This window comes from Scheffersomyces xylosifermentans (genome assembly GCF_036884685.1).
Source record: "Scheffersomyces xylosifermentans strain CBS 12540 chromosome Unknown RJT20scaffold_4, whole genome shotgun sequence".
Taxonomy (NCBI): domain Eukaryota; kingdom Fungi; phylum Ascomycota; class Pichiomycetes; order Serinales; family Debaryomycetaceae; genus Scheffersomyces; species Scheffersomyces xylosifermentans.
In genome coordinates this window covers 1219724-1240520 of record NW_027042942.1, presented here as the reverse complement: position 1 = coordinate 1240520, position 20797 = coordinate 1219724, and the positions used below count along the sequence as shown (strand labels likewise).

The window sequence follows — 20797 nt, the reverse complement described above, 5'->3', positions numbered from 1 at the left end:
TCTTCTTGGAAAAAGCCTAATGTGCAATAATAGAAGAAACCTTGTGGCTCACCACTTGTCAGAGTCTTTCGAAAGTGGTAACGGCATAGCCGACCGACGATGGCAGATTCATGTAAATAATAGCATTTACGCTTTAAAGTTGTAGCCTTGGAGCTGTTTTGAACCCTTGTTGTAAGCTCCTTACCCCTGCAACATATTTGTTTTGGTTTGATTTGATCCCTAAGTGACCAAGCTGATTTACGGTTTCCACATAATGAAAGCTTAATAGTTTGGTCCTATGCGTATCCTTTTACGTTCCTATTGTAAGCCTGCTGCTCTTGAGAGAATCAGTTTACGTGGTCATAACACAGCATATTCTCTTGGTTCTATTACTACATCGGCCCAATTCGAATCAGCCGCAAGCAAACCGTTAAATCACTTCTATATATTACGCTCATCTCCGAACCCTTGAAAATGCTACCAAATGCTCTACTTATATGTACATATATTATTTTCAAACGGTACTATACAAAGCCATGGGGATCCAATAGCTTATTTAAACCAAGCAATACAAAAACCTTTATCAAATATACCACTTAAACACCAGTCTTGTCGACATTTTTCTTTTTAATTACTGGGCCCACTTCAAGACTTCCAAACTGGTAACTACGATAAATATGGTAGTTGGTAAAGTCAAAACAACATAACCCCAGAACAAAACACCAGCCATTTCCTTCTGGTAAATACCATTTAATTGACTTATTTGCGATAACTGAATAGCAGGAGGTGAAATGGTTAAGATGAAGGCTACAATCAAAAAGATTGGATCATCCAATATGGAAATCTTGACAAACTTCACGCAAAGTGCAATCAAAGGCAACAAGATGAAGGATGGAAGTATCATTCTTGACAATAAAGAGCCAAACACAATACGGCTGTAGTGTTTAGATGGTGGTGGAATGTCTTGTGAAGGATATAAGTTCGAACCCAATACGATCAAAATCAAAGGAATAGACACTGAACCCAATTGTGTTATGGAATTGGTTACTGTACTACGAACAAATGACTCTGGGTTGTTGAAGAACAAGTTTTGCAAGTATGGAACCGATGCCACTATTACTGATATCAACATGGCGTATAATGGTGGATTCATGAATGCAAGGAAGCCGGAAACAGCTGTAGAATTCACAATTGCATGCCAGAATTGCACCAATTTAGATGGGTGTTCGTATATAGGAGTCTTAGAAGCAGTAAGAGCAGCAGCAGCAGCGGCGGCTGCAGACCTCTGTGTGTTAGAGTCGTCGTCAATGTAGAGAGTGCCATGAGACGAGTTTCTGTCATCTTGTGTAAGAAGACTTGTAGTTTCATCGGCGGCTTCAACGGCAGTGAAGGTCTGAACAACGCCGTTTTTGGTGTAGTAAGTATTCAACTCTTCGTGTGATCTTTTACGTAACAATTTGTTGAAACCCCAAGACCATCTGAGAATTTGACCCAATTGTTGGAAGATCAAGAGATAAAGGATACCACGGGATGCAATCTTGTCTGCTGTGTCGTCTTCTATGTCTTCCCACAACAAGTCCGGCAAGGTGTAGGCTAATGATAATGTCAAAGATACGGGCAACGAATTGGAGTTACCGAACACCGCCATTGCTGTGACGAAGTCTGCTTCTGGTTCGTTAAGCAGGAGGAAAACACCGACTAAACGAGAGCACAAGAAGGCAATCCCCGTTGACAAGGCGTAGAACACGGGGATGATGACGATATCGGCCATCTTCAGGAACGACAACGATGGCGCCAATTTGGTGAACACCAAGCATGGAGTGAAGAGGTCGACATTAAGCTGGGAAAGAACCTTCTGGGCGTTTGAGTTAAGGAGACCAGTTTTGGCGCAGATGAAGCCGGCGAAACAGATGATCACCACTTCGATGATGGCCTCGAAGGTGAGGAAGGTGATATCCTGGAAGGACAAGTCTGGGTTTGTGGAGGCGACATCGAGGACTTCAAAGTGGGATAGAAGCTGGATTATCATCAAAGTTGCTGTGTGAGGTGTAGGTGGCGGGAGGGAGAAGGAAGGAAGAAAGAAAGGGAAGAAAGGGAAGAAAGAAAGAAAGAAAGAAAGAAGGAAAAGAAAACAACAGAAACCCGTCTATGAAAAATCCTGATCAGGAAAAGGAACCACACTGATATATATATATGGAGAGAGAAAGAGACTATATAAAAGAACAGTGAAGAATAGAATGTACAATAATATACAAAAATATTAATAATAATACAGTATACAATACAATTGTAATATTAATATACCAGACAGATAGAATATACAGATAATGAATGATGCACGAATAGAATAGAGAATGCAACAGAAGAAGGACTAGACAAGAAGGCGGTGGAGAAGACATAGAGAGACGGAGACGGAAAGTGATAGAGAGAGAGAGAGTGGAGTCGTGACTTAGGCGGCCGGAAAGGGCTAAAAACGTTTTACTGAGTCAAAAGGTGTAAGGGGACTTACTTGGGGGTCAAAGTAGGGTTAAATTAGAAGATCACCAGATTAAGAGATTTCAGATCAAGAGATTCGAAAACGTTTAATTCAGGATAGCCCATGTAATAAAATAAGAATAATAACATTAATATTAAAAGTTATTATTAATAAATAATTGGTATTGATATCAATATTGGTAATTGGTGATATTAATATTAATATTAAGGGTAATCAAGATTGGTATATTCCAACTAATAATATTATATTATTTAATATTAGTATTGAAATGATGAAATAGAATTGATATTACCTATTAATCTACTTCACTACTACAGGTGTCACAGCAAGTGAAAAGAGGAAACCGAAAGGTGGAATTCTACTGTAATGATGATGCCCATCATAAAAAGAAGAAAAAAATTCTACGTGACAATGGACAAACACGCCGCAGACGATCACACATACGGTGAAACCCAGATGATAGACCAGATGATAGACTAGCATAATCACTCTGGTATAGGCTTTGCTTCGTGTGATGAGGCGATGTCCACCGAGAGATAGCAAATTCTTTAAATTGGTGCAGCAATGTTTGCAGCTGCGTGGAGGTGACGTGGGCAGGCAAGGAACGATTCAAACAGTACGGGCAAGTGGGGAATGGAATTGAATGATATGGAATTGATGGGTTAGAGGCGTAGGGGCAGTGAAGATGCCAGTGTCTTTTTTTTTTTTTACAATCATTGCGTTGTTTATACTCTTACCATGGAATGGTACGATGAGGGCTCGTTACTATTCGATATGTCTCCCTAATTACAAAATAGAACTCGGCCCAAGACCAAGCAAATTAACTAGTGAGATTATTATTTTCTGGTTACCCCTTTATTATTGACAAATTCTATCACGCCAATTGGTTGTGGGATCTCTGTTTTGTTTCCTGCAATTCCACTACTGCTTGCTGCTGCTGCTACTACTGATGCTTCTACTCCTCTTTATCCCTCCATATACCACACGACCACTGGGGCCCACCTTCATCTGACCATTACTGTTCAAAGCCTCTTCCTTTATCTCGCACTGGCAATAAATCCAATTACCGGCAATTGTGGCTGAAAAAAAAAAAAATTACTGTGCAAACACCATCTCTAAACACTATCTGTAGTACCGCGAGAATCTCGCAATTACTGTGCCCTGTTTTTTGTAAGACTACAGCAGCGTAATCACTGGTTTATTCATGATGGACGAAGAAGGTTTGCAGTTCTTCCATCATCGTCTTCATTCCTCATGCTCGTGCCTTGGGTCAAGTTCTCTTGGCTTGGCTTGCATGTCATGTGCGCCTTCTCCTTGCGTGGCTATTTTATTTAACGTTGTTGTGAACACTGCCTTGCTGTCACTGCGATGATTCACTCAACACAAAGTTTGCTTATCCACGTGTTGGTCACCGCAAAGTAATAAAAATAACAATAATAAATGATAATAATAATAAAAATAATTGCTTATCGCTAAATTGGCTTGCCGCAATGGGAGTATTGGGTCACGTGTGCGGCGGGAGGGGGGGGGAATGATTTGTGTTTGCGATTTAGAAAACATTGCATCCATGCCGCAGAAGCTTGGGGGTTATTGATGGTGATGATAAGAGACACGGAGGAAGATGTAAGAGGAGAAACTGTGGAGGAGAGTTCTAGCAGGAAAGTGTGGGGTTGGAACATGAAGAGAGAGAGAGAGAGTGAAGGGAGAGAGACGCTAAAATGGAGAGATTATGCAAAATTGGTACTAAATTAGCTCCTCTCAGAGTCAGTTCTGCTTGGGTTGTATTGAATGCTACTCATTTAATTAAATGAGCAGCTTAATATAAGATAAGTGAAAATTATGGGACCCTAATAAATTGGATTGGTCAACGATGGGCACAAGACATGGAGTAAATTTAAATTTGTAACACGCTCAAGAAGCGGATGCACTTGTGCATGCAACAAGATGGAAGAAGAACCATCGTGGGCTCGAGTCATTGCAAAGTAAGCAGTGGGGTTCCGGTGGTTTCGCTATTTCTTCGAAAATTGTAATTTTTCAAATAAAGAAGAGTAGTTTACATAGTATAGATTGTTCAATAAAGACTCAACGGAGAGTACTCCCACTAACACGATTTTAATGGGAATGCCATATGGTGTTTTAGCAGTTGGTTCGGATACCTCTTCCATATACTGCTTCCTCTATAACCTCCTTTGTTTAGTCAAATATTTTACCCCACGATAGAGCCCCAACTACACCGCTTGGATCAATAACGAATCAGTTTACCTGATGCAACACACCTCCCCACTCCCTCCCTCCTAATCACATGGGCTGCAAAATAATCCTGCGCAATTGACAGAGAACCTTTTCAGTTCGCTAAACACAAGATCAATGGGGGCATTGTATGAACAGGTACAAACCTGAGTTGTATACAGATCTGGTTTTGCAGCTATTTATACCATTGACTGGGGAAACCGCAAGGACTCTTGCAGCAGGAGGGGGGGGGGGGGGGGGGGGGGGTGCGGCACTTTCGCTCCGGAAGTAATGGGACAATTGTATGAAATGCTAGACATCTCTGCAATCGTACTCTTTGACGTCGTTCTATTGGTAGTCAAGTGGTGAATGGTATACACGAAAACTGGAAGAAACGAAAAAGACGGCATCTTTCGGGCCATTATTACTGTGGAGAGCCATCCACTATATATAGGATGCAAATACAATGTATGTTTTATTATTGCTATTATTTGATGGATGTTTTACTTAGAAAATCGTGTCATTGTTTTGGACTTTTCCCGTACATTACAGCCACAGTATTGAAAGGTCAAATTCAACTCTTTTTTACTGTATTACTCCTATTCTTCACTTCGATTGAAGACTTTTCCTTTAATGTCTCTCTATCAGAAGAGAAGATATTTTTTTATCGCATTGTTTTGTACCGGCATACAAGCCGGTTCCTCATTACAAGCGTAAACAGCACATACAGTACTATATATGTAATCCATGGATTATACATGTCGATGTATTTTCATCAAAATATCACGAAAATTGCCCAAACTTTCTGTATCCCTTTATATCACCTCCTAATACACACTGAACTCGTTTTCTCCACTCATATCCGTCTTTTTTCACCCCAATCAAACACCTCCACTTCCTTCCTCCTCTCCTCCCTCCCCTGGCCACGTCTCCTGCACATGTCCTGTTGCGAAAATGTCAAAATCTAAAACAGGCCTATATGCACGACCGACCACTTTGTAAACAAAACTCCTTCAAATCAAGAATTTCATAAAGAAGAAAGAATATGTTTATGATAGTCCCATCTAGTCGAAGAGGAAGTAGCATTGTCGACGTAGAAAGTAAAGAAACAACAACTAAAGAAACTTGGGATGGCACTACCTCGGCAGGGACAAGCCGGGAGCCTTGCTCAGATCCCCAATCTCCAGCATCCTGGAGCATCCTCTGGCAGTACGAACAGCAAGGGTTTAACAACGACACGGGTAAAAATCGACCCAGCAGAATCGTGGTATTCCAGCAAAAACGACGATTCCTCGGACGAAGACAGCCACAACAAAACCCCGTCTCCAAAACACCGGAATTTCGATTTTGATGTGGTAGGAGCAAGCACTCCATTGCATATATTAAAAGGACATGGCACGAATGCAAATGATACCGTACTGTTTCTTTCGCCAATGAATAAGCTCAATAATCTTCATTTGGAGTCGGAGCTTGCAGAGGAGGGCGACGAGAGCTCAGATATTGAAAACGGCAACAATTTAAGGTTACAGATGAATATGAACATGAGTATGAATGGAGACATACCACCCAATGACTATTACACTGATGATGACGATGATGATGACGACGTAGAGAATGAAGACGACTTCAGCTTGGGAGATAAAACTATTACCAACGACACAGACAGCGATATTGAATACCACGACGATATTGATAATGATCCTAATGACAACAATGCAAATGAAGAAGAAGACGATAGTTTGATTCCTCTCTCTTCTTCATCTCTCAATGCTTCATTCATTGGAGCGCCCAAATTCATAAATAGACGCAAGAGACTGCTCACTGATTCGCCATCAGACATGGTGATAACGCCAAAGAACCAGTATAATCACTTGCTGTTGAATTACCTGTCTACAACGAGAAAACTCATTCCGACTGATGACATGTCCATTTGTAATACCAGCACTTCGAAAATTAGCTTTTCCAACAGTGACTCAACGCCGTGTCCTGTTCAGCCTAAGCGTAAGAAGTTGAAATTCAAGAGATCCAGTGGAAACGATGGAAGTACCTCGATCACTAGAACGTTGAGACACAAGCCAATCTTAGATCTTTCTCATTCCAAAAAGACGACGATATTAGAAGCTGATTTACTCAATGGAAGTGTCTCATCGTCATTGGATGACAATTATTCTGAATCATCGGAATCCAAAAATATAGAAGGTGACGATGAAAAGATAGAAGATATTGAAGCGTCAACGCCTTCCAACGTTTCCTCGGTGCCAGCAGCCAATGGTTCAACGCCCATTTCCCAGTCTACACCGTCTAACTCGCGAGCTTCAACGCCTCCACACAAGTATCAAGAATATGGCGAGTCCATAAATGGATACAAGTTTGTAAAGCCAGTGGGGAAGCCACATCAATTCAGCTACGAGACCCCCATAAACAACCACAGAACAACAAGCGCAGCCAAGTTGAGAGAATCATACAACAGAATGGACTACGACAGTGCAACTCCAATCTCATTGGAGGCTCCTTCTTCTGGAAAATATGAAATTGTAGGCGAATTCCCCGTGACTTCAGCTGGAATGATGGACGAGAGCGACTCTGAGGTCCATATAGGTGATAAAAGGATAAATGATCCGTATCTCAGTACTCTGAGGACACTGCTGCCACAAAACAGTAGAGATTTCCGTAGAGAGTATTTTGAAAGCTTTGAAAGAGATCAGGTAAAGCTTCCTTTGCCTCCTCCATACTTTGATAATCAGAACGAGTTAGCATACGACCATTTGCTTAATTTAGTAAGAGACGGAGATGTAATAGGTCGTTTCTATGAATTGATAAGTGAACAGGAAGAGTCCATGGTGGATATTATTAAGAGTGAGAGGATACGGTGGCATCCAGATAGGTGGGTGGGTAAATTGAATGCACAGGAGGAAGAAGACAAGAATAAAGAGGGTGTTTTTGTAGACTTGAGACTAGTCGATAGCTTGAGTCAGACGTTGAACTCGATGTTAGAGGAAGCGTCTTTGTAATTCTTATTTGTTAGGGTACATATTTGGGTAATATATGAAGGTTTATAAGGAGAAATTGTCATGTCATGAGTATAATTCATAATGTTTTGCATTTACTTGTAGTCTTATAACATCCACATCAGTGGACAATAGTTCATGCTTTATCTATTAAATTTTATAAATACATAGGATTGCTAATATACACAGTCTCTGAGGAATTGGATATAATGTTTTCTTCTTCCTTCTTCATCATCTTAGCTTTGTTGGGCATCAATTGGTGTTTCGCCACCATTTTCAATTTCTCCTTTCTCTATGTCCTCCTCTTCATCTTCAAGATCCTCCTCTATATCTTCTTCTATATCTTCTTCTTCTTCTTCATCTTCGCCGATATCTTCTTCTTCTTCGTCATCTTTACTAGCGTTCTTGCTTGTCTTTTGTTTTTTTATCTGTCTTTCATCCCCATCATCTTCATCTTCTTCTTCTTCTTCTTCCTCTTCCCCTTCCCCTTCTTCTTCTTCTTCTTCTTCTCCTTCTTCACCCTCATCTCTTTCTTCATCTACTTCTTCTTCTCCTTCAACTTCTTCTCCCTCATCTCCTTCCTCTTCCTCCTCTTCCTCCTCTTCATCTTCATCTTCGTCGTCTACGCCCTGTTGTTCTGGTGGATACTCATCTGCTGCTCCATCTTCATTATCCCATACAATATTAAATCTCGTTACTCTAGGCTTCTCGGCCAAAATATTTCTCACAACATGGTCAACTTGCACCTTTGCTGGTGGATTTTCTCTCAACTCTTCTGAGTCGTATTCATTATTAACATAGTAGCCCACTCTGACGAATTCTCTGTCGGCGTAAGAACAACTTAACAAAATGACCGTCACACTGACCAATTCACTGGCAGGAATCAATTCCGGACTCGGTGGGTCTGCTTGGAATAAGAATTTATTGATACCAACGGGAACGGGACCCACAAGTATAGAATCCAATTCTTGATCGTGATCAAGAGATCTGGAAGAACCGACATAGGTTAATTTCCATTCAAGATCTTCTTTGAGGGGCTCAAGGCACTCGAATGTGATTTCGAACTCGTATGGATCTGAGAATTTGGCAGGGTTATTGAGGACCTCGATGCCAAGGAGAGAAACGATCGACATGGCTAGTTTTAGCAATTATAATTAGTGAAAAGTTGGTGAAATCGGTATGAAAAATCGAAACTTTTCAATTTCAGTTGTGGTTGGGATCGATGATCGTGTTAAGTGCTGGTTTCAGAGTCAATTTCTTGCTCAATTGGTAAGTTTTCGGTTCTTTTATAAAGCCTTCTGGGGGGAATGAATAGTTGTAAAAACTGATGAAATACTCGATTCTGATGGCTTGAAAGTGTACAAAAAAACGGGCTTTTTGGGGCGAACAAGTGGGCAGTTGATTTTTGGGGTCAATTATGATTCTTTTCCTTTCACTTGGACATACAATACTTTGGTAGACTTTCCTTTAAACTGGCTTCAACTAGAAGACATGGAAGGTTTCAATAAGCAAAAGAAATAGAAAACGAAAACACGACGCGTATGTCGCGTGTCGTGTGTCGCGTGTTGCGACGTGGAAAGTTATTGCGACATTAGGGGACATTGGGGACAATTAAGAAGTCGTTGGCAAAAGAAGTGTGGATGTTTGGCACGTGATGTAAAGGAGTGTATGGTGTATCCTGTAATAGGTGTATGGTAATGCTGGGGGTATAAGTGGTATAAGTAAGGTAATGGTGTGGTATGGTAAAGTTTGGACGGTGATGTAAAGGTATGATTTGGTAAAGGTGTGGTTTGGTGTATGGTTTATGTTGTATAGTGTATGGTGTAAGGTATGGTGTATGTGTATGGTGTATGGTGCATGGAGTATAATGTATGGTGTAATGGTAATGGCGTATGGCGTGGAAATGACGTGGGACGGTGATGCAATGGTGATGGAAGTGAGCTATACTTGATAGTAAGTGGATGTCTTTCTTATCCTCCTTCTTTTGAAGAAAGTGAAAGAGCTTGGGCAAAAAGTCGAGGTATTTCCAACCAAGGGTGTAGGAGGTTTGAAAGTGGACATATATTATTTATTACTCTGAGTATTCCATAAGTACTAAGTAAACTTTGCTGCAAAACAACATTAAACTTTATAGTAGGAGGACTCTACCAGCTCTACTAATCAATGACTCAAAGTAAACTATAAATCTCCGAGTATTTGGTATTTTCGATGCATTTTCATCTATAAACTCAGGTATTAAGTATTAATCAATTTCTTAATATTGTTGCTAATTGCTGCGAAATCTCATTACGATGGAAAAAGTACGGTATGAGTAGGTGATACCACTGGTAATCTCTTCAGTATAATATTAAAGCGGTCTATATTTTTTTCTGAAGCAAAATACATAACAACAAAGTGTTACCATAACTTTCACAATGAAATGTATAACTCCTTTCCATAGACAATGTAGCATCTACCCTCTACCACCCACCATATACAATACACATACAATACACCGTATGCCACATATTATAAATACATACAGTATACCATTACCATAGTGACAGTAAAGACAGTAGTCCTTGCGACACCTCCGCGACTTTCTCAATGTCGCATTCTCTCACTGAAAAACCAAAACGTCTCAGCGGTTAACTTTCTTCGTAGTGAAGAATAAAAAGAGAATACGTTCCTTGGACTGTAGTAGATATATATCTATATATATATATATCTGTATATATAGATACTGGAAATCACTCTCGTAGCAGTGATTATAATTGGTGTCATTATTTAACATTATCTGCTTTTTTTTTGAGGAGTTTCAGTAAAATACTACGGGAACTAGCATAGAAACTCTCCCAATAAAGCAAATCGAGACAACGTTTATGATTAGTTAAAAGTCATAGATTGATAGATTGATTGATTGATTTTACTTGACTAGCACGGAGGAATATCCGAGAAAATTCCGAATCAACGAGTTTTTAGTCATAAATTTGCTGCTTGATCTTCTGAGATAAGAGAATACTTTGGCCATTTATTTCAGAATTCAAGACCAACGACCAACTTAACAAGGAAACTCGAAGTTTCTTTAAACTAGTTCTCCATTACTCCATTTCTACCTGCTCAGAGGTAAAAATACGGTCACTATAGCAATTTAAACGGCCCAACAGCAATACTTGTACTACTTACTTGTACCACTACTTATAGATAAATTCGCTAATGACAGAATCAGAGCCCCATTCGTCGGACTCATTAAAGTTATCCACAATAATAGAAAATGTCCCTTCGGACGATAAACACAGCCAAAACGCCGGAGATGACCACGATATAGAAGACAGCATCGAGGATGTCGAGGAAGAATTGGACGACGATGATGAAGAAATTCAAGAAGAAGAAGAAGAAGAAGAAGAAGAAGATGATGATGAGAGCCACGAAAAGACTAAAGAGATAGAGGGGGCCGAGGCTGAGGAAGATGAGGATCTAGAACATGACGATACTGAAGCTACAGAAGCTGCTATAACTGATTCCAGCTCAAAAACATTGTCTTCTCATACAACTTCAAGTAAGTCTTCAAATTCTACTTCTCACCCAAATAGCAGCAATTCAACAAGCTCAAAAGACTACCCAAGAATCTATGAAAGATACTACGAAAAATTTAAAAAGGTATATGCTCAAAGTAACAAACTTTTCGAATTGGAAAAGTCTCAGCGTCAAACACTTGCATATTATCAAAGAAAAAACAATGCGTTGTTGAAGCTACTAGATGAATTTGAGACCGCTCATGGAAATCAGAACTTACCAGATTCACTCGAAGAGATCTTCGCTGGACGCGATCGCTCGAGGTTAGAAGCAATAGTAGAGCAAGCTCCACGATTAGCTGCTTCTCTTGGGCCATTATTCCAGCTTATAGGAGGCGATGATGAAGAAGAAGTTCCTGATAATAAGGTGGAAGTCGAAAAACATCACTTAATCAACTTGTACATTAACGAAAGCATTCCAGATTTAATCAACGATGATTCTATCAGCATTCAAAAGAACCCTCAAGATCCAGAGAGCTGGACTCGCCGTCACTATCCAAATTTAACCACTTCAAGATTTAAACCAGTTGATTTCCCTATCAATGGTTTGATCAGCGAATATGTGGGACATGATTACCAAATCGGCGCAGACGATCACCCTAAAGTTGCTGCCCCTGTTACGACATCTAATGGTACCACTACTAGAGGAAAGAAGAGAAAGGGCAGTGGCGAAGATGGCACTAGTTCCAGAAAAAAGAAATGATTTAAATGTATATTTAATAAATATCATATTCCAATCTACGCATTCGTAGTTGTCATTATGCTCTGATCGAGTTTTTCCGATCTTTCTTAAGTAATGTCTCAAAGACCCTTGTATCAAGGAAGAGATCAAAGATAAACTTGCGCTTGTGATACTTGAAGTTTCCTTTGTCAATGGTTTTGACAACCTCCAAAAATAACGGTATGCTCTCAAAAATTTCAGGGTTGAAACGTTTAAGCTTCGATAATTCCTTGACAGCTTTTCTTTCAATCTTACCTAGCACTGAATTCATGTGCTGTATAAGGCTGATTACACGATGACGAATGCGCTCGTTCATATCAATTACATTACCTTCCTCTTCTGACTCGGTTACTGGATGAGCCGAAGGAATTGCCGAAGAAGGCAGTGATGGACCGCCCTTTCCTTTATTCTCTTGGTCGCTATCCTTTTCTTCATCTTCGTCCCAAATCATCGATGACATTGCTCCACTTCCACCAGCAGAACTACCGAATAAAGAGTAGTATCTTACATCACGGTATGGATTGCTCATCTCGATATTGAAAATTTGGGAAACATCTTGCTTTGGATACGTGAGACATTTGCTTTTGGTATATGGATCTATCACACTCACCCAGTTGGATTCATCCAAGATCTCAATACCTTCAATAGTTGAGGACACCATTCCCAAAACGTAAAAGCAAAGACCTCTGATATTCCAAATAGGGCACTGCTCAAATAATTGGAGTATCGTACCAATAATAGACTTTTCAAGATTAATATTGTACATGGGGTCTAGTAACTGAATGCCGTAGTGGCCAGATGCAATGTTTCCAATAATCCATAGATTTTGCTTGAATTCTCTTATTAGCGTTACTTGGCTTTCATTTTGACAGTCCAAGTCAAAAAAGTCTTCATCATTGAGTAGTCTATCGGCAACCTCTTCAACATCATGAATTAGCCTTTCAAGATACAACTTTTGTTTCATATTGCTAAAGTAATTGAGACCTTCTTCAGTAGAAAGTAAATTTTTAAAGAAGTTGAATGCATAGAGATCATCTTGCTCAACCTCAGTTAAAGATACTATGGGGAAAAAACTCACCAGGATCAAACGTTCAATTGTCCTGAGGTAAGTGTGATTTTGTATATTGGTCCATTTTGTAAACTCTTGATCAAGGAAGCCCGAATCTTCCAAAAACCTGAAACCACTAGGCATATTGAGGAAGTTTATGAGTAAGTTACGGCCACTAGCTGTTCTAGAAAGGATCTGAATAGATGGTCGTAAATTGATGAAGTAGTTCAAATTAGTGAAGTTATTAGAACTATAGTGGTCGCTTAACATATCAATGGACTTGTGAGCGATTTCAATCAGTCCATCATAAATGTTATTAGATAAAATGTTCACCACGAAGAGCTCACATTCTTTGATGAGGATTAGTTGGGGTAATAAATGTCGAAGTAAGTATATCCTAATTTTGTAGTTTGAATTCTTCAAACTCTGTTGAAGCAATATACGAAATTGACTGTCTAGCGAGAAATCCACGTACTTGAATAGAGTCAATATAAGCGAATTGTTCGAATCTGAATGACTGCTTCCTTCAATTATATTAAGGAAAAGGTTAAAGAATTGCCATTGTTCAAGCATTTTGAGACCAGCTGTACAACTGCTGAACACACCAATAAACCTTACATAACCCACACTCACCGTATTGTCTAGTCTCCTGCGAGCCAATATTGGATCTTTTGTTGATAAACCGCTGTACAAGTCCACCTGTGCAAAAATCTCAGACAATTGAGGAAGAATTTTGCTAGTTGATAAATAGCGAATACCACTATCAAGTGAAAGAAGCAACTCAAATAATTGGCAGCCAATGCTAATATACTTTTGGGCATTTTTTGATGTCATGGGAATATTACAGAAACGGAATTTGAATGGGCGATAAAAGGACATGAGTCGTTTAAAAAATTTGGGATTCTTTTCTAAAATCTCGTCAAACCTTTTCGGGTTAGAGAGCGGGCCCTGTATCAAGTTCAAAAGAATTGGCCAATTCCATTCTTCGAATTCTTTTATTGTGAGGATTTTGGTAGTTGTTATCATATTTCTTAATTCAGTGTCATCGACATCGTATCGCGACTCAATATTAATGTGTTTAATGGATGATTTCAAATTGGCATTATATCCGGGAGTAGGTTTAAACTTCTGACGAGTTACTTTGACAACTTCAAAAGATGCCACCGCTGATAAGTTTGGAAGGAGAAGATTTTTCTCAACAAGCTCGGGAGGAAGGAGGTTGTTGGCCATCGAGTAAAGATTTGTTACTAACAATGTTGCCTTCTTAGTGTTTGGTTCATTCAAATTTTGTTCTATGACGTCTATAAGATACGTGAAGATGTCATTCTTTATAAGCACAAGGGACAAAAGTCCTCTATAGTGATTGACAATATTGTATGCGAATTCGTTTTCTGTCGGATCTATTTGGGGATACTGGAATGAATAGGATTCATTGTGGGAATATTGGTTGTACTTTTTTATTGCTTCGCCAATAGGGGAACTTGCCAACCAGGGCAAGCTCTTTATCCTGAGAATGTCCAATAATATATCCATGATGTAGTCGCGAACTCTAGTGTTTTTCTTCTTAAGATTCGAGATTAAATCAACGAGTGTTTTGAAGTTATTTACAGAAACAGCCATAAGTCCGTTGAAGTTTTTTAACAACGAAGTTAATAAAAATGAAACCTTCTGGAGCCTATAGTTATTCACTCGCCTTTTATTGGCTGCTGGATTATCCCCAACTTCGTCTGTGATGTTCGAAAATACCGCAATTAGGGAGTTTAAGTCATATCCATTCCTAAGGAACTTTCTTGAATTCAGACCATCTAGAACGTTGTAAAGCACCATTAGGCAGTTCATCGACATCTCAATATTTCCATCAATTATTATATTTAACATTATTTTAAATCCTCCACTGTGGAAAACGAGTTCAGGATTTAGAAGGGCAATTTCACAAATAGTTTCAACGCAGATATTCTTGAATCCTTCGGGTATTACCTCGGCTTCATGGTCGTGTTGGTCTATGAGGTCGGATCTTGTTGGGTTTTCAAGGTCATTTTCTGAGTAAAAGTGTTCGTTGCTGCTCTCTATGAGACTGATGAGAGACTTGATCACACCAATTGATAGGTTATCTGTTCCTTTGTCTATGTTTAGGAATTCACGTATTAACTTGAGTGCCTGCTCCTTTTCTCCCAATGATGATCTCGTCGTGGACATGGTCACAATTATAAATATAAGTACCTTCGACTGGACTAGGATCATGAGACTTTCGTAGGACGATACAACATATCTGAGTATTCTATAAGCGCTGCTCCTGACCTCAGATATGCGGTGATAAAGCATGAACAGGATTTTATTTATGAAAGTTTTGAGTACGATGTCCTTTTTCAAGTCTGGATATTGCTGGAGAAGAACTACGAGATCGTTGCCTTTGGCAACGAGAAAATACTCATCCTTGTCCTTATAAGTTCCAAGATTTGAAAGAAAGTCGGATAGAAGCCAAGTGGGACTTTCTAAGTTACCATTACCAAACGAAACGGTCAAATTTTCATTATTAAGACTTGAATTTGATTTATTGATACTGCCATTTGAAATGCTATTGGCATTGTTGGAAGTTGAGTTCTCGCCGTCTTCAAGGGAATTACTTGTACTTCGCCTGATGAATTGTGGAGAACGATTGGTTGGTGCAATAATCGCACTTTTCATGTCCATTATTGCCGAAGTTGTGGCACTTCTAGTCCTTTTCATGTTTGGCCGAGAACCGCCAGCGCCTGCTGCAGCATTGGTGGTTTTGGAATCAATCTCTACATTGAGGATAGGAAGCTCTGTATTTATACTTCCATGCGATTGACGTCTATGATGTTTGTGGAGATGATGATGACGAGCATCCAAATCCGAGTCATCTTCGGTATCTTGAGTATTGCTATTGCTATGGAAGCGAGTATTGTCTATAGGTTGTATATTGAATGAGTCGAGGGTAGAGCTTCTTTCACGACGGAGTTCCTCATATTCAACTGGAGACATGGGCTGAAATAGCGTGTTCTGTTGAGATTGTTGATGCTGGAACTGCTGTTGTTGTTGGAAATGTTGGAATTGCTGGTGGATTTGTTTCTGTTTCACTAGAATTTGGTTCAAGTCCTCTAGATTAGAGGACGCTTTGGTTCCTTTCATTGAGACAACACGAACAAGAAGCTATGGCGTTATACCGGTTTTGACATGAAGATGATGGTTTTTACTCGGATGATGCAATGATGAAGAGATTTAGATTCAATTCGTATGATTAAATATGTTATATTGTGACTTTTTGCCTCTAAAGACTAAAGAACCATTAGCACATTTCTTTAATCAGTTAACTGAAAAGTCGATTTTTGTTGTCAATAAAAAAAACGGGTTGTATCTTGGGCGCTACCATATGTGATTAGTGGAGTGGGTGTATGAGAGACATGGGAGAGTGCTATGAAGTAGAGAGGTTATGTTATAATGATATTATGGTGTTATGGTGTTATGATACTATATTGTTATGTTGTTATGGGAGGCAGTTATTTGTAGGTTGAGGTAGTTCGGTTGATATTTTCATATATGGCAAATAGATAAAAATATGATGACTTTAAGTGGTTGGTAAATACATTTGTTCCATTAAAGAGACAGGAGGGTATAATATAATGAGGAACGGTGTGCTGTATGTGTGAGATATCTGCAACAACGCGTGGTGATTGCAAAAAAAGTGAACTATGTGTTGCAGAAGTCGAGTTGTGGGAGTTAGAGAGGGAGTTGCAGAATCGAATAGATATTGTAGTGGTAGTTGCACCCCATATGGGATATGTGTGGTATAGTTGTGTTAAATAGAAATATTGAGACTACGTCCCACTGGTAGTATGTCCTTTTATCGAGGAATAGAAGTGTTCACACACTGTAACCTTTTAGTTAGTTAAAGTTAAGTATGTACGAAGGGCTACGACTTTTATCTTTTAGAGGCCAAGACTGAGTTAAGTGACTCCCGTTATTATTATCGATTATCGAGAGATAGGCGAAACCTGAAGTATCTGGATTTATCGATCAACTACACCGTATACCACGAACATAAGAGAAAGAAAATCAATGAATAGTAGCAAATTTGCCTATGGTCATTTGGAAGGTATGACTTCCTTGATTGCAAGTGATTCCAGGTGAACTTTCATTCAATTTGAATAATTTTACATGACTTCTGATTTTTCTCCCAATTTGGAAAGCTTCCAAATTTACATTAAATCATTTTGCATTCTACAGTAATAAAGATTAAAATTGCTACAAGGCTCCTTGTATCCATGGGTCAGAGCCAACGGCACATTGCCGAATTTCACAATTGCTCAATGACCATGTAGTGGCACTTATCACCTCTCAGTGAATTTTATGTCAATAATATTGCTGTCCCAGTGTTCCAGGAATCTATGTGCTGGAGACTTTCATGATATAGCCCAGTTTCATTGCAGCTAGTATCACCTAAAACGAGACATTGTTGCTACTACGGGTTTACATTATGAATACAAAAACATGCAGAGCGTATTTTTAGAAAGGTTTAAGAGGAAGGTAACCCTAAATTTACCGAAGGCAAGCTAACCTAGGAAATACGGCCTCGTCTGTGACCAAGATTTAAAAGATGGATACTATACAAGATTCTAAGCATTAAAACGAAAAATGGGCTATGAACCTTGGGTTTTAACCAGTGCTACAATACATGGACCTGAAACTCAATGGCAACTTTAAGTCTAAACTATGTACAAGTCCATCAATCTTGCGTGATCTTGTTTTAAAGGATCATGCTTTGATATGACTTGCTAGTTGGGTAAGGTTAATCATTGGTGTAACCATGCACTAAATATTGCGTTTGTGGAGAAGCGCTACGATTCGAATGCCTTCCATGAATTTGCGAGAAGCCGTTCGGTTTTCACGTATTTTTGCTGCTTAGCTCCGTCAGGCAAGGTAAAAAAAAGCAAGGCTATACCGTTTCATTCGCCTACAGAATCCATATTTACACTCTTGGTTTGTTTACTCTGGGGAATAGTTGCCACTCCTCAGCCTTAGAGGTTCTTGTCATCACTGCGGAATAATTAGCGGCAGAGCACAATCTCAAAAAGATTGAGAAAAAGGTAGATTATTCCGGACTGTATACATATCGGCATTAGAAAATAGTTGCGAACAAAGGAATATGAGATTTCGTGGGGGCGCGAACAAAGAGAGTAGTTCAGAATGCACATCAAAGATAACCGCTCCCTGGCAGGGTTCATGGAGTAATGGCGGAGCCAGCAACCAAAGGATCACGTAACTTTGTTGTCGTCTCTGGTAACGTGTCACCAGAGTCCATACGCGTAGTTATTTTTACCATTTTTACCCTTCCAATTGACACATTTCTTCAAAACAGGAGACCATCAAATAGGTGGAAAATGTCCCAAGATGTAAATCCCACCCACTGGAACCTGCAATTACGGTGGAAACTCCATCCGCAAAAAGTGATCATTCATTATCTTATCTGGGAATAGCAGGTTAGATGTGAGATATTGGAATGGACCACAATCAACCATTTTACAGTCGTGCGGGTGCGAATCACTACGGCACAAATAGGAAAATTCCTAGCACAGACATTTTTTGTTTCCCGTTGCTTGGTTTACAGTTTCTCAGTTCTTGTTTTGTCTGAATATAGCTATGCGTAGATTACTGGCAAGTAATTAGATACATAAGGGTACAGATGAAATAGTCGAAACCAAACCAGAACTGGAAAGGACAACAGTTAACGGATGTAATGACGCTATGACGTCGATGACGTAAGGATGTGTATGTATCGTAAAGCGGAATACACCCCCCATGTTGGCATTAAATTATAGTGGAATTAATTAAGTCGGCGAAATTAGTGGGTGTCGGTTCCTGAAGACGTACCCGCACTCCCATAAAATTTAGAGATGGGCTCCCAATGCATTTTATTTCCTTAAAGAATAACCGAAATAAGTCCGATTTGATGCCTAGAAAACTAGCGAAACAAGTAGATTTCAAGATATATATAAGCCTGTAGGGGACTCAGATAGAGGAGGAGTATATTTTTGTTGGCTCAAAGGGGCGGAAGCTAGTTCTGCCCGGCTATTGTAGCTAATCTCACACATCAAATCTGAGTGTGCTCGGCTTCTGGAAATTTTAAACACAGTCAATGGTTATGTCAAATGACCGATGGAATGTAATTAAGATTCATTTTGGAGCCGTTGTAATCATGTAAGCTCACGTAATAGGAGTGGGATATATCGTACCACTGCTAATAGGCTCTGGCCGTGGGAACACTCCACATGCTGGAATGATGCTCAATCGGTGAAGATTAAACTTTTTAGTGTAGCTGTGAATGTAGCGATTGACTTCTACTAACAGCTGTGATGACGCCTCTACTGCATTAGAAAAAATCGATTTTGGTACCAATCGGCCGATAGGATATATCCATGATCCAGACTTTTCATGATATCGACTTTTCATGATATCGACTTTTCATGATATCGACTTTTCATGATATCATTTGTCCTTTGCTTTGTATCCATGAAGTGTTTTGCCACCGCCGTTGCCATCCCAAGTCCAAGGGTATTGGCAACACTCGAAAGTGATGGTCATTTGCAACCTTCAATTTGTCCCTGAGGGTGACCATTCGCAGCGCCTGACCGCGCCGACAGTTCCAAAACCGGCATCTGGTGGTTTCGGTGCCTTAGTGTACAGAGGTCAATTTACACTTTGCTAACGTTAAACTTACCCTAAAGTTCCATTTACTTTACCCTAATATTACATCACCTTATCGTAAACTTACATTTTGGGTGCTACCATGACCATCTCCTCCACCTTTGAAGTAGTAATCCGATCGTGTAGAGTATCGTATCCGCTTCCACCACAAAATTCTGTGTCGGTTGCAGAGTCCAGGTGACCACCCCCTCTCCACCTACCCCCCACCCCCATTCCATTGATAACCTGCAATCCACCGCTCCATTCTCAGGAATTTTGTGTCTCTTGTGAAGTGATTTGGTAGGGATTTTCCCGTTTTCCTTTGAGTGATTTTTTCCCGCACTCGCGGCCGTTTACATGTTGTGCAGCAGAAACTTTGGTGGTCCACCCACACCAAACGCAACGCAAACCATGCAAAACATGCAAAAAATCATGCAAATCTCCTCAAACCCCCAAAAAATCCCATCACTCCCATACAAAACCGTACTACAACCTGCAAAATGCTCCCAATCATTGACTGTAACCTGCAAAAATACAACCTGCTAAAATACAACCTGCTAAATCATGCACACTAAAATAAAAATAAAAATCTAAAAAAAAAAAAAAAAAGAAAATCTTCCGTCCCACCACGCACACTGACCCGTCAGTGCCTCACCACCAGTAGTTCCCCTACCGCCCTTTTTACCCTCTCTTTGTATGGCTGGTATGTCCGTTGGGATTTTATATAATGACAAAGGTATCTGGGCGGTTAAGAATTGATTACAACTATTGTTTTGTGATTTTGCAGTGTTGAAGATAGTTGAACGAACCACATCGTAACAACAACAACAACAACAACTAAAATAATAATAATAGCAACAAATCTATTTAATAAACACTTCTTCTTGTTTCATTTCTTATTCTTTCAATTTGGAATCCATTTACTAGCATCGGTACCTAAAAAAGCCTGGTCAAACATTAGCTAGTGCTTTACCCATTTTTTTTTTCGAATTCGTTTATCCTTCGTCGTACAGACCAAGACCAGACTTATCATACAACTTGTGTGTTTTTGGTTGTACC

The 20797-nt window shown here is 39.6% G+C and overlaps 5 protein-coding genes across 5 annotated transcripts; 2 read left to right on the top strand and 3 right to left on the bottom strand. All coding sequences in view use genetic code 12, as the record gives it.

The window, feature by feature from the left end:
* Positions 1 to 431: 431 nt before the first annotated feature.
* On the bottom strand, positions 432 to 2105 carry RJT20DRAFT_128303 (uncharacterized protein). The gene has a single exon (XM_064917246.1). It carries the CDS (start codon positions 2006 to 2008, stop codon positions 611 to 613), a length of 1398 nt encoding a protein of 465 aa, XP_064774490.1. The 5' UTR covers positions 2009 to 2105; the 3' UTR covers positions 432 to 610.
* Positions 2106 to 5699: 3594 nt separating this feature from the next.
* Positions 5700 to 7786, top strand: RJT20DRAFT_128298 (uncharacterized protein). Its single transcript, XM_064917245.1, has one exon. The coding sequence runs from the start codon at positions 5836 to 5838 to the stop codon at positions 7714 to 7716; it is 1881 nt and encodes a 626-aa protein (XP_064774489.1). The 5' UTR covers positions 5700 to 5835; the 3' UTR covers positions 7717 to 7786.
* Positions 7786 to 9278, bottom strand: ASF1 (nucleosome assembly factor). The gene has a single exon (XM_064917244.1). It carries the CDS (start codon positions 8844 to 8846, stop codon positions 7950 to 7952), a length of 897 nt encoding a protein of 298 aa, XP_064774488.1. The 5' UTR covers positions 8847 to 9278; the 3' UTR covers positions 7786 to 7949.
* Positions 9279 to 10723: 1445 nt separating this feature from the next.
* On the top strand, positions 10724 to 11997 carry RJT20DRAFT_44361 (uncharacterized protein). The gene has a single exon (XM_064920171.1). The coding sequence runs from the start codon at positions 10909 to 10911 to the stop codon at positions 11968 to 11970; it is 1062 nt and encodes a 353-aa protein (XP_064774487.1). The 5' UTR covers positions 10724 to 10908; the 3' UTR covers positions 11971 to 11997.
* Positions 11968 to 16322, bottom strand: TSC11 (TORC2 complex subunit). The gene has a single exon (XM_064917243.1). The coding sequence runs from the start codon at positions 16184 to 16186 to the stop codon at positions 12026 to 12028; it is 4161 nt and encodes a 1386-aa protein (XP_064774486.1). The 5' UTR covers positions 16187 to 16322; the 3' UTR covers positions 11968 to 12025.
* Between the last annotated feature and the right edge of the window lie 4475 nt (positions 16323 to 20797).